This window comes from Festucalex cinctus, chromosome 10, assembly GCF_051991245.1.
Source record: "Festucalex cinctus isolate MCC-2025b chromosome 10, RoL_Fcin_1.0, whole genome shotgun sequence".
Lineage (NCBI taxonomy): Eukaryota > Metazoa > Chordata > Actinopteri > Syngnathiformes > Syngnathidae > Festucalex > Festucalex cinctus.
This window is the reverse complement of record NC_135420.1, coordinates 19,836,074-19,850,679: the sequence shown is the minus strand read 5'-3', so window position 1 is coordinate 19,850,679 and position 14,606 is coordinate 19,836,074. Positions and strand designations below refer to the sequence as shown.

General features: G+C 39.1%; 2 protein-coding genes across 3 annotated transcripts in view; one reads left to right on the top strand and one right to left on the bottom strand.

The window, feature by feature from the left end:
- The window catches only part of atp8b3 (ATPase phospholipid transporting 8B3), a 98,364-nt gene extending 92,665 nt beyond the window's left edge, over positions 1-5,699 (top strand). For both annotated transcript variants that reach the window (XR_013285321.1, XR_013285322.1), the window contains exons 30-31: positions 4,941-5,081; positions 5,200-5,699. The gene's annotated coding sequence lies outside the window, so the exon portion shown is untranslated. The remainder of the gene's footprint in view (positions 1-4,940; positions 5,082-5,199) is intronic.
- A 4,036-nt stretch (positions 5,700-9,735) lies between these two features.
- Positions 9,736-12,749, bottom strand: foxq2 (forkhead box Q2). The gene is made up of 2 exons (XM_077534635.1): positions 12,071-12,749; positions 9,736-11,190 (listed from the first exon to the last, which is right to left on the bottom strand). Exons 1-2 carry the CDS (start codon positions 12,491-12,493, stop codon positions 10,825-10,827), a joined length of 789 nt encoding a protein of 262 aa, XP_077390761.1. The 5' UTR covers positions 12,494-12,749; the 3' UTR covers positions 9,736-10,824.
- Positions 12,750-14,606: the final 1,857 nt, after the last annotated feature.

Genomic DNA, 14,606 nt, shown 5'->3' with positions numbered 1-14,606 from the left:
AAAAGAAAAAATATTGCAATGGTATTGAGCGTATTTAATCTTAATAATAGTACTAATTGTGCTTTTTTCAATTGTCACAAAAAAAAAAAAATTGCGTACCTCCATCAAATCTTTATAGCCATTCTATATATATATACACCCTTTATAATGTACTGTTGTCTTCATGGTAGGTGAAAAAAAAGTATTTTGTTGTTGTTGTTTTATATTCATTCATTTGTGTATAATATAATCTATACAAATGTTTCATTTTAGATTTTGGGAAAATCTTGTTACACTTGTATGTACAGATAAGACGGCCTCAAACTGCTAGCTCTTAAACGCTTCGTCCACGCTATCAATCAGTGAGTACTTGTACCTTTTTTGTTGTCTTAATATAATGTACAACTTTCTACTTACCATACAATATTGTATAATTAGAATTATGTTTCAGATTTGCTGAACAGCGCTGCTCTATCTTTATAATCAAAAGGACTCAAATGTCTACCACTAAATGTCTAAATGTCTTCCACTGCCGGAAGTCGAGCAAGATCTGCCACTGCTGTCACCGGCTAGTGTAAGTGTCACCGGGGTCAAATGAGAAGGGGTCAGAGTTCGCAGTGCAGTGGGTCTTGTTAAAATACCTTTTAGCCTCCTTCAGGGATATATTATGTAATGGCTCGGGGAATTGGCTCGGGCTCCGGGTTGGCTGATTTGTGGCTCGTGATAAACGTGCCAGATGTATATTCATTTGCTCTGCTTTCCTCTCATCCCTTTGTTTTCACAATAAGATGCTCCATTTATTTTTTTAATGGATGTGGTTCCCACATCCACATGCAACTAAATGCATTTCTTCAAGTTCAGTTTTAACGAATTGTCAGTTTCTACATATGAATTAACTCTAAAACAGTGATTTCAGTTTCTCATGGACCTTGTTGACTGCCAAATGGTAAGTAGAGGCTGCACAAAATTAGGACCACTTCAACTTCTTCTTCTACTACTTTATATATATTTGTAAAAAAAAAAAATAATTAAAAAAAAACATCCACTCCAAACTGTGAGCCTGATCAATGTATCGGAAGCGTTTGCCTATCAATACCACCAAATGCATTGTCTTCAATCTTTATTTTTTAATATGGTGATAATAAGCGTATTAATTTTAATAAGCATCCGTTCGATAGCCTTGGAATGTGAGCGATGATGTCCCATTTTTGCACGCCATTGATCACTGCCTTTTCTTCCCTCTCTTTGTCCCTTCTCCTCCATTCACACACACACACACACGCACACACACACACTGTAAAATTCATCCTTGGGCAAGCTAACTGCGCGCACTACCTTTTATCAGTCCACAACTGTTAAATTAATAAACTGATATTGACGAGCTATCAGCCAAGGGTGGCGGATAAATAATTTGGGTAGCAGAAGGCTTAGGTCACATGACTTTAGCACACATCATTCTGTAATTATTCCCCACGAGGAACCAAGTGAACAAGCAGAACACACAGGCAGAATCATAAGCTGTGTAAATATTCCATTTGAATTGAATATCTCTTCTCTATAAAGGAGAGTTTGAAATATTTTAGTTGCTCATTTAGTGAATTTTTGTTTGCCAGTTGTTGATTGGCTCATTTTGCTAGGTGATACGGACAAAGTATTATTGCATAGAAAATAATGTATAAAACATTTTATTTTTCATACACAGGCATCAGTCACTGTAGTGGGCAGCTATTCAAAAGCTGTTTTGTTCTGTATGGATCATTTTCATGTAATGTCATCAATAACGGTAAAGACATAATCCACTCCATTTCCTTTTCAAAATGCATCCATTTTGCTGATATGAGTGTTTGAATTATTGACAATTGTTATCTTTGAAACAGTAATAATAATTTATTTAAAAAAATAAATAAATAAATGAATGTATTCCTACGTTTTAATGACAAAATTTCTTTAATGTCTTCAATGAGATTTCACAATTTGCAACGTTTTCTGAAGATAATTCCATTTTTGATATATAGGAATTTTCTCCTTTTGCTTATTAATTTGCCTTTTCCATTAAAAGGAAAAAAAAAAAACCTCACTCAAGATTTCTATTAATGCCACTGTAGAAGAGTCTCATTGTGTTGTTGCAATACACCCCAGGGATCTGTGAGATGAAAATAAAATAAATAAAATAAAAACAAAATAAATGCTGTTATTTCGGAGGTATGGATAAATTCTTGAAAGTGGCTGAACTATAAAGACAAGAGTGTATTGGCTTGTTGAGTTTGAAGTGCTACACATGAATTGGGCTTCTTACACGATTTTTATGAAGATATTTGCCTTTACTGTTATTCATTTTTTTTCTTTCGCATTATGCAATAATAAGTATCTTTCAATTTGTCGGATTTGTTCTATTGGTAAGGATTGCCTTTACTATGAATGCTTCAAGTGGACGTCAACCTTAAACACTTCTTGACAATAATATGTTATATGTGACATCACTATTCTAAACATGACATTCTGATTGATATTGCATTTGTGGAATGTGAGTTATGAAGAAAAATCCAGCCATTTTTATCCATCTCAGGGGGCGACCATTTTCCCACTTTCTGTCGATTAAAGATGACATCACAGTAAATCAGGGCTCAGGCAACGACCAATCACAGCTCCCCTGTTTTCTGAAGCTGTGCTGTGATTGGTTGTTACCTGCTGGATTTTGCTGCTTAACTCATATTCTAACGCAATATTGAATAGAACACATATAAAATCAAGGTGGCACAATTTTTAAAAAGTGCTTAATTACTTTTTTTTATAGTGTCTTAACTGCTATTGATCAAATTAAGAAAATGACCCAGATGCTTGATATTAAAGTTTCACGTCAGTCAGCTGCCCGCTATTCAAAAAGATGTTGTGAGTTTTGATGTCATTGCAATACATTTAACTAGAGATGAGCAAGTACCGACATCAGGTATCGATATCGGCCTGATACCTGGCCTTATTTTAATGTATCGGTACTCTTGTGGCTGTTTTACAATCAGGAATTAAAAATTAAAAGAATCGAAAATTGCCATTCATTTCATGCAATTTTAAGCCAAAATGCTACATTAGCTTATATAAGTCTTATCTGTCATTGTTTTATTGGAAATTTATGTGTCAAAAGTACCAGGGGTATCAGTACTTGATATCGGTACTTGTATTGGTATCGTTCTTGCTAATTTGTGCTCACAAAGTTTGAAAAACACTTCATTAGATTTTGTGCACCGTGCACTCAACGTTGTGTCCGGCAGTACACACAAATTAGAGGTGATTCAAAATCATAGGAAATGATAAATATCTCAGTGTATGAGATACTGAAGCCTTGAAGGCCATGGGAATATAGTGATGATCATTACGACCGGCGATCATAATCATCACCGTAGTCGGTGTTAGCCTGGCAGAGATCACCGCAGTTTACCCAGAAGGCCGTTGCAGCAGCATCGAATGTAAATTTATACGATATTGAGCTTTCGCTGCTTTTTTTTTTTTTTTTTTGCCGTGAGCGAGGAACACGCATACGCGAGCGCTTGTACGCACACACTACCTGCTAAAGTGCAATGTGTGACTTAGTCAGATGAATTTCCTGCAGCTGATGGTCAAATGCAAATGATGGAAGGGAGGGGGGGAGAGTGCAAATCATGGAAGTGCTCCTGTCGCCCTCCGGCCATTGCTGACCTTTCGCCCCCCCTGGCCATGGCCCTAAATGTCAGAGGTCACCCACCGAGGTCAGCAGGGAGTAGCACTGGCCGGAGATGTATCGCCATGGCAACACTCAGCCTACGAGAGATGGGGAGTTGTAAGGGTTTTTTAGCCTCTTGGACTGAAATCTCACACACATACGCACACACAGTTGGGAATCGCATATTTGTGTTTCCACCAGTGGCAGTCTGGAAGCTGCTTGGAATCCAAACTTATACAATGTGCGAAGACAAAACACATAGGAAGTAATTTTGCAGTCAAAGTTGTATGGCAACTCCACTTGGACAAATTACGTGGCATGGTCATAAAGACCGAAATTTAAATCAGCAGTTCTCAAACTCGGGTCCCTAAGCCAGAAAAAAAAAAGAGCAGTTATTGTACTATAATGCCTTCAAAAGTGGGCAAGGAGAGACACAGTCATAGATCGACTTTCAAGTGTTTATTGGACAAAGTCAAACACACAAATATTAATTAGAATGCTCACAATGAGCTGCTGTGGGCCATAACTCATGCCCTGATGTTATCCACAAGGCGACGCCCCTAAAGGCACACGTCACAGATACTACAAAAATGCAGTAATTCAGCCATTCCACCCAATTGGTTCCATTTGCATGTCGTAACGCTCTCAAAATCAACTAAATTTATATATATAAATATATATATATATATATATATATATATATATATATATATATATATAGGGGGAGTAAATCTGAAATATTGACAATTCCGAACATCCGGGCATTTCTGATATTTCCCCAATACAATGCAATGCAAACGCTTCCTTAATAAGGCAAAAACAAACGGCGGATTGCACTGCTTTTGCCTGTGACTAACAATACGAATCACTCGTAGTCAAACGACATTTAATCACATTGTGTCATTAAAATAATCCTCACAAATCAAATTACAACCATCAGTCCAATTCTTAAGCGGAGAGCGTCATTTCAACGAGTAAGGCCGCCATTTTGACTAGCTGTGACGTAAACTCAGAATAGTCAAAATAGTTGAACCCGCGTTTATACAGCGGCCCACTAGCTTTGTTATTAGTGAACAGGTCCAGATTTCGATTTCACATCAAGTCAATTTTGTAATCATTATTTCGCCATTATTGTCTTATTTTTATTTGGTGATATGTATATATATTTTATTTTTATTTATTTTTTTAATGTAAAATATCCGCTTTCACTCAATAAAGGTTGCAAAATACTAATATTACAGCGATTAATTTGTGTTTTGGACTTCAGGTGTACCTAATGATGTGTGCTACATGCAGCACCGAACGAACATTTGCTTGCATCTTGCGACATCTAGTGGCAGAATGAGACCACCTGCTCGCATGCTGTTCAATTGAAGACGGTGCAGGAGGAGAAAGAAGGTGGGAGACGGTAAGGGGAGGAGATGAGGGCGAAAAGCCCACCACTAGTACTTGCTTTTGTCCCGAGGGAGCTCCTCGGGTCGATGCCTCGTCCCACCATATGTCTGATCGCAGCTGTCAATCAACAGGTCAAGGCGGCTCGTGGGGATGCAGGCCGCTGCGGGGAGATCAAACGGCAGACCTGAGGGATGACAGATGCAGATGGAAGGAGGGAAAAAAGGCAATAAAACATCGCTTCAAAGATGGTAACGGTGCACTGGGAGGCAAATTATTGTTAACAGTAATCTGCAGAATAGGCGCCTCGCATTGCCATCGATTGACTATTAAAGGGCCTTTGAAGGGAGACGAGCTTTTGTTCGTGGCGGGACACGCGGAGGAAAATGGCAGCTGCTTCCTTTGGGTTCGAGGAGCCTTAAATCGTGCTACCTACCTACTACTTGTATGCAATCATGTTTCCCAATAGACATGCAATTTGGACTCCTGCTGCCTTTTATGCTCACAAGTCTTAGTCCACAGCTATTTGGTTTAGGGTCATCCATCAGCCATTTTGTGATTTATGTTTTAATGTCATCAATGTTTTATTTTTTAATCTAAAAAAAAACTAGGCTACTCTAAATATTTTTATTCACTAGCTTTTTTAATATTAATATCTTTAACAGCATAAATTGCTTGTATCTTTTTTTATCTTATGTTTCCAAAATGAATAATTAAAGAAAATGTAAATGTACTTGCTGAGAAAAGTTTTTCTCGTTTCCCGAAATGTTCACATATGTAGGCAACTATGTTATTCATTTATGATTTGCATTTAGTTTTTTTTAATGTTTATATGATCACATCAAGGAACACATAAGAGGACCACGGCCTGTTATTAAAAAAAATAAATCAATCAAATTTCTGAAAAAGATTCATTTGTGGGGCATTGTGATTTTCTAGAAATGTTGCAGAAGTTGAACATTTGAATTATAGAAATAAAGTGTTACATATTAATATTTATATGTATCGTATGGACTATATCCACAGAGTGATGTTACGTATATGTCCGGAAAGAAATCTCATATTTGGGTTGGTCGGTTTTTCAATATGAAATACAAGCCTCAGTGAACGCATCACTCAAAATGCTAACCCAATGAAAATGTGGTGAAGCAGCATGTGGCTCATTGTCTGTTATTGTATGCTGTGGTCCATGTAACTGAAAGTAAACATTTGTATGTGTGTGGCCATAAGGCATCTTAGAGTATTAGTATGATTACTCGTAACCTCGACTGACCAAGTACTCAATATATTTCCTCATGGGTCCTGGTTTTGTCTATTTTGGGCCTTCTGCACGCGTGTTCGTGCGTGTGGTCAAAGCACAGGAAATCAGCCTTGGAATGTTGAGCATTAAAACACGGCCATAATGTTTCATCGCTATCTCAGCGGGGTTGATCTTCTTAGCTCACTCTCTGCTAATCAGGAACATCTTTGGGCACTAATCTACGCACCCCCTGCACCCTTCCGCCCATCTCATTAGATTAACAAAATGGCATGAGCGCGCGCACACGCACGCATGCAGACCTCCTGACCTCATTTGTCTTGAAAGGTAGTTACACATTGTTTCAAACGTGTTGATTTCAAGACATGGCACGTTTATGACAACGGGTTATCTGTAGTTTGAAGGACTTGGAAGGCCCTTTAAGTTAAACATATGACAAAACGGAAAAAAAAAGCACAATATAATCACAGTTTGACTGAAAAATTTGGAAAAATCAAATCGCAATTTTTATCCCTCGATGTTGAAATTTCAATTTATTCTGCAATTATTTTTTCAAGGTCTTCTTCACATATTTTATTTAACAAACATGCAATAAAAGAATCTGTATTGCAATAAACAATATCACATTAATTATTATTTATTTATTATACATATTTTTTGTCTGATACTTTCATTTGGCAGTTGGCAAACACTTTTGGTGCATTACCGCCACATTCTTTAGCGTGCAATAAAAAACTACCCAAAAAATTAATACAATTCAATTTCTTCTACTTGGGCGGCACGGTGGACTGAGTAGTTAGCACATCCACCTCCCAGTTCTGATGACTCGGGTTCAAGTCCAGGCTCCGGCCTTCCTGGGTGGAGTTTGCATGTTCTCCCCGTGCCCGCGTGGGTCTTCTCCGGGTACTCCGGTCTCCTCCCACATTCCAAAGACATGCATGGCAGGTTAATTGGGCGCTCCGAATTGTCCCTAGGTGTGCTTGTGAGTGTGGATGGTTGCTCGTCTCTGTGTGCCCTGCAATTGGCTGGCAACCAGTTCAGGGTGTCCCCCGCCTACTGCCCAAACTATAAACAAAACTGTGACTTACAGTCTGAAAAGAAATTAAATAAAGCCTACCAATTGGCTGAAATGAAGCAATTTTTGTTTGTTATCCAGATTGCAGCCTTTGCGATTTGAAAAGCCTTCACTTGGCAAAGTTACACTTTTTAAACCACCATTAATGTGTTTTTGATTTTATTCTACTAATAAATATCTAATGTATAAATAAAAGAACTGGCTTCTTATTGCTGAATCTCCAGTCTGCGAATATATTCAAATGCATTCAAAAAACTTAATCAGTAGGTTTATATCCATGTCAAGCGTGTGTGGGGGTGTGTGTGTGGTGGGGTGTGCGTGTGTGTACAGCAAACATATGCAACCAAATTAAAGCCTTAAAGCTGGTGAATTGAAGAGGATTTGAAGCGGAGAGCAATTCATGGGAATTAAGCAAATTAGGTCTCCAATTAGCACTTGACATTGAATAGGGAGATTTGGTGGACCAATCTCGATCCCACCCACCCGCACCAAAAAATTAATTAGCCGGATTTGTCATTGTTTTAATGAACATCATAATTCATCGTGGTCATCATAGCACACGTCTTTGCTCTTCTCTTCCAAATTCCTTCGTGCATACTGTTTGTCCTCTTATGATCTAATTTCACGTCAAATATTGCCTTATTGGAATATTCGATCATTTGACGAGACAAACAAAGTTGACAAAAGTCAATGCGTAACCTTTAATCCTCTTAGGCCGCGTGGATGGAAATACCAACCACAGACAGTCAGAGAGGAATTTCACTGTTGATTGTAAAATAGACATCAGTATTGCGAAGCGTCTTTTAAAAGTGGACTTTCTTTACTCTACTAAATAGATGTCATCCCAGGCTTATTCAAATTTTGCTGGAATTTAGAATTCTGATACGAGGCAATGAAATGGAAATTTACCAACAGTTGACATATCAAAGCTTATAGACATGTATTTTCATTATTCATACTACTTATCAATTAGCTAGTATTAGCATTAGCTAGTAAATTTAGCTCAACAAAATGTTTTTTTACTTAATTATGAGTGTGATGGTTTTTTTTTCTGGATATATGTAAATTTTATTTAATGAGACCCGGACTTTGGATGTTATGTTATGCATGGCACACACTGGCCACCCATCACCAAGGTTATTTTAGTAAAAAAAAAAAAAAAAAGAAAAGCTAAAACTAAAATCCAAAAAACAAAATAAAATATTTCTAAAATAAAATGAAAATGAATACATGAGCCTTTGGGGTTGATTTGAAATGTAATTTTAAGTATATTTATTTCAATACTAACCAGAATAAGAACATTTGAAAGTGTGTCGCACAGAAGTGATGTCATCTCTAGCAGCCAATGGAAAAGCACCTTCAGATGACTTTGCTCCTTGCACACAAATAATACACAGCATTTTTAAAGACTAAAACTAACACTAAACTAAAAATAAGCATTGAAAAAAACTAATACAAACTAACAGAGCCGCCCTAAAAACTCATTAAAACTACATTTAAAAAACAAAACTCAAAACGAAATAAAAACTAACTGAAATGAAATGAAACTCATTTGTGACTTGAGAAAAGTCCTCAAACAGAAACAGTTTGTGATTCCCATCACTGCATGTAAATAAGATTTATAAGAGCAGGTTGTGACATACGCTCAGATAATGTCTTGAGACTTGGTGAAGTAGCATGTGGCTCATTGGCCAAAGTTTGTACTCCTGTTGTTTGCCAGTATTTATTGTACTAATATAGAACTATTGTTACAATAACCCACCATAGCTGCTGTGGTTTTAGTTGTTTTTTTTGTTTCTTCATCATGTTCCATTTTCACCAATAAATTAATGAGCTCCCCTCTCTCCATCCTTCCCTTTTCTCAGCTCTAGAGCCCCTTACCCTCTTTCCTCAGCAGTGGTGGCAGATTACGGCGTGTGATAATCTTCCTATTTCTTGAAACTGCTTGGGATTGCCCAGATTATCCGGCCTCATACACTCAGGAGTCGGCTTTGGAAAGCCCCCCTACAACCCCGCACGGCCCCAGCCGCCGATTTGAGTCTCTTATGCAGGAGATTTTGCATCCCGACAGCTTTTGACTAATTAGCATGTGACGCCGGGTGGCCGTATTAGCAGCGGGCTCACTTTTAGTACAATCTGAACACACACGCACACACTGATAGCAATTTGACAGTTGAATATAATTTAATACTAAGTTAAAACAAAACATTTCATTTGCTTTATTAAAAAACAAACAAACAAACATTTAGTACAGACAAGTGCAATTGGCGTCATATATTTTAACTTTAGTCATTTTTATATGATAGCATGCAGCACTTTGCAAAATTCTAACTAGAGTGTCAGTTAATAGAACACGTACCTCAGCCAAGGCAAAACAAAGTGTTTGTCCATCTGTTTATTAGTAAACAGGCTATTTACTGGATGATTACAAATTTTGATTTGTCCGGCTCCTTTTTTATTGGCCTGTAACCTGCATCAGAGCATTACGTAAATATGAGGACCCGCTACATAAAAAATAAAATAAAATAATAATACTCAGAATAAAATTAAAGTTGAAAAAACATTCCTGAGAAGTGTTGGCCATATTTTGACCTACTGTTTTTTTTGTTTTGTTTTTTGTTTTTTTAATTGTAAAAAATATCAAAGCAGCTTGACATCATTTCTGATGCCGTTTGGACCGCCTTGTTTTAATGTAAATGACTTATAAAAAGGATCATTAAACAACAAAGCTCGAGGTAGCATTTTGCACGGTGCTGTACAGAGAGACAGAAAAGCAACTTTTTATTCTAAAGAACTTGATATAACATTATTGAAGTTTTATTGCAATTTAAATACAGGCACCAGGATGTTCTACCAGCTTCTCAAACAGCCAAGGAATCCTGCTAAGTTATTTCCAAAGAAACTCCTGTGGGTTGGACGACAACTTCTCGTAATTGCCTTTCAACGTTCTTCCACTCTTTTTGGGACTCCTTTAACTAAGTCATCGGGTGTTAAACCAGGATACCTGGCTGGCCACCCACATGAACCCGACGACCCAGCCAAGGAAGTCAATCAAGTACGACTATAGCAAAATGTGGAGCAAAATCTTCAACGTTATCCCAAGCAGTGAAAACTGGCCAGATTTCATCAAGAATTCCTGATATGACAGAGAATAAACCCAAAATCTAGTCAGAAGTCATATCATGGTACTTAAATTCTCCTACATTAAAGAACAGACAAAAAAAATTAGAAGAAAAATACAATAAATAATTTAAGTACTTTAAAGTAGTTACTTTTCAATTACTTTGTGTAATACATTTTTGGTTTAACTCTTGTTCTCTTACAAATGAACTTTTTATGTTCAGTTACCAGGGTCGAATAGTGTAAACCCTAAACTAAAATTCCAGTGAATCAACGCCAAACTGATCCCAATCCCACTACAACGTATTAAGGTCCAGAGACGTGCAGGCCAGGGTGAAATCCTGGCACTTGGACACTGGACCAAGGCCAGTAGAGTCTGGGGGCCAAACAGGTCAAAGGGAGTGCGTGGATTTGTGGGCAGCACCAGCAGGCCGCCCGCTGGTGGCGGGCGAGTTGGTATGGCGAGCCGAGGGGCGAGAGCGGGAGCTGACCGGCCGCCCTGCGGACCCTCCGTCGCGTCCTCCGGCAGTGGTAGTCCCCGTTGGAAAAGTCCTTGTAGTTTGCCGGGTGCACGGCCCAGAAGTGGCCCTTGCCGTTTTCGCTCCGTCCGGCTTTGATGAAGCAGTCGTTGAGGGACAGGTTATGGCGCACGCTGTTTCTCCAGTTTTTATCCTGCCATGACACAAAGAGTTGACAAAAGGTGTCGCTAATGCGAAACAGCGGGCATAAGCGGGTGTTAAGTTGATCTCCTTCGGGATGTCACCTTGTCCCGTTCTTGGCAGCACTCGCTGACGATGGCGTGTCAACAGCGAGTATGATCTCGACAAGACACGACACCCGGCGTTACTTTTTTAGCACGTCAAACCGGGCGATCAAGCGTAATCCAATAGACCCACCTTCAATCTGCCATGCCACCCAGCGCACCTGCTAAAGGCAGGAGGCGGTTTGCAACCTAGCAACCGGATTACGTTATTTGCGAATTTGCCGACAATGGGATCGCGTCTAATTGTCTAACCACTCAGACAGATTACTCGTGCCAAGTAGGTCGCTTTGTTTGCGAAAGTGGCCAAACAGCCCTTTAGTTCCCTCATCTGAATGTTGTTTAACGATAGCGGCATGAGAGATCATCAAGTGTGCCATGTGATTTGTTTTGAAAATATTTACGACAAATATACGCTCATCTACCCTGTAAATTCTGTAGAGTTAATTTGACTCTATTTACTAGATAGGTACTGCTTTCTGCTAGTATATCGCTCGTCAGCTGCAGCTGATTCCATGTTTGCATGGAATCGTCCTAATTCCAACAAACCAAAAACGATCTTTGGTCTCTTGGAGAAAAGCAAACATAGGAGGGGAATATCTCACCAAACAAAAATATCATTGACCAATAGAGGGAGACAGAACGTGAAGCCTGGCGGATATCGCGATCAGCGTCCCGATTTTGCTAAGAAACCCAACAAAGTTTTTGTGACATTTTTCTTTGGCAGTGTGCCACAAGATTTTCCATTGTGCTCAATAAAGGTTGAGAAACACTGCTTAGAGAGGAAGATACCTTGCTCTTGAAGTAAGGGTAGTGGTCCATGATCCACTGGTAGATGTCGCACAGCAGCAGCTTCTTCTGCTCCGACGCCAGGATGGCCTTGGAGATAAGCGCGATGTACGACTGGTTGGGCTTTTCGTCGGACGTGGCGGTTGTGGTAGTGGTCACCTCCTCCTCCCCCTCCTCTCGTCGCTCTCCATCCCCCTCCTCTCCTCTGAAGTCCCTTTCTCCGGTCTCTGCTGACCTCTCCTGTACGGCGACCACCTTTTTGGGTTTGTGACGATCCAGCGACGTCTGCTCGGCCGTCTGTTCCCCCGCGGAATCTTTGGCTCCCTTATTGAACAGGAGGTAGTCGATGGTGAAGCTCAGTCCAAGTCGCTCTCGGCCATTCCTGTCCTCCGTCGTCATCTCCGGTGTTAAATAACTGCCACTCATGACTGGCAAATCGTACCTTTTAGCTGATCAGTGGAAATTCGTCTTTGGAGAAGTTGGGCTTTTACAGCATGGCCCGATCTCTCGTCCCCGGCTGCTCTCGCCCGAGTCCGAGCGTTGACAAGATCACAGATAAAGATGAGCCTCTCAACTGTCGTTAACCTTGATGCGCTCATCGGTACACGATCTCTATTGCGTGGAAATGACGTCAGTCTATAAGGTTTTCGTAATTTTCACAAAGCGTTGGCACCGCTTCGGTTGGCCCTACTTTCCACAATCCTCCTGAATCAAAGTTGGGCTTCACACTATTTATATGACCGCAAATTGATCCCTCACAGAAAGGGGCAAAGGAGGCACAGGGGAGGTCGAGGTAGGGGGTCTCAATTTAGGCGGATTATTTTTATTAACCTAAGCAAATCTGTGTAATTACGGGAGATTAAACACTCAGGACTGCGCGAGACACGGAGCGCCAGGGATGCATGCTGTAGAGTCAAAGGCCCTTTAGATGCCACTGTTATCCTGTTAAAGTTGTTTTGTCCAGTTGGGGAGGCCGTCCAAAGACTTACTGCAATTACAATGGAGCAGTAATTAAACTTTTTCCACCATGAATGTGACCCACAACCTGTGAAACTCAATTGAAAAAAAAAATTAAATATTTTCAAGGGGAAATTTTAAGAGATAATGTGTTTGCAAAAGTGTGCACACTCTCTTATAGTTTTAACCAATCATATTCAATATTATGTTTAATGTTAATCAGCACACAACCTGGCAGAGATGGGAAGCAATGAAGTACAAATACTTTGTTACTTTACTTGAGTAGTTTTTATCAGTACTTTGTATTTTCTTGAGTATTTATTTTTTAGACTACTTCTTACTTTTATCCATTACATTTGAACACAAGTATCTCTACTCTTTACTTGATATATTTTTAAAACAAGTTGCCTTTATTTTATTTTTTTATTTTTTTTAAAGCACGAAAATGATTAAAATACTTGACCTGCAAGAAAGAGCAGCGTCAATGTCTCCTGGCTCTACCAATCATATGAAATGTTACATAGGGTCCCCTACATCCCAGTTTGTGATTGGATCGACAACACACTGTCACATGACGTACAATTGACTAGATTAGAACCCGTAAATCTGAGGGCAATGCGCACCAACACTGCAGAGGATAATTTCAATTTGATCAGAACGCTGCAGACTGCCAGTCAACAAAATGAAAGAAGGTTCAATCATGGCAGAGAGAAGTGGACCAGCAACATGAGCGAGTGATACTCAACACTGTCGACTCGATGCAGGACAAATCAGAGCGTCAACTGACTGATGTATATCAATTTTTGCTCCATTAGCAATATCTTTCAAACATCCGGTAAAAATACTTTTTACTTCTACTCGTCAAGTACATTTCAGAGCCTGTACTTTTTTACTCTTACTTGAGTAACTATTTGAATAAGTACTTTTACTTTGACCAAAATTGTTTTTTTACAGAAGTAATTGTACTTTTACTTAAGGGGAGAATGTCAGTACTTTTCTCATCTCTGCAACACTGACAGGTAATTCAAACTGTTCGTAATTCCCTTCACCTTGACTAAGGTCCGAGTTCCAGCTGAAGAAAAACAGTCCATTGACTTTATGCTGCCACAATCTCGCATCATTGTTCTTTTAGTGATGAGCACTTGTCATGAAAAATGGCTTTCGGAATTATGACCAAAAATGTCAACCTTGATTTAATCAGGTCATAAGGACAAATGCTATATTGGGATATATAGGCATTTCTTTAAAATTATCTCTTTTTTTTTTTTTTTTTTTTTTGGCAGGAAAATTTTATGTATCAAAAGCACTAGTGGTATCAGAGACTTTTTTTGTTTTTTTTGTTTTGTCTTTCACTCACTCACTCACATCAACATGGTCTCCAAGGTAGGGAAGCAAACCCACACCTCCTTCACTGAAGGCAGGTGACAGTATCACTCCACCACCCAGTATTTGTGACTATACTCGAGTTGTCTGAACTTGTTTTGTATTTTATTTTGGGTTTTCTCATTATGGTGTTTTTAAATTTATTACGTTAAAAATCTTCCACGTGTTCAGTAAAATACCTAACTACCTGTATTTTCCA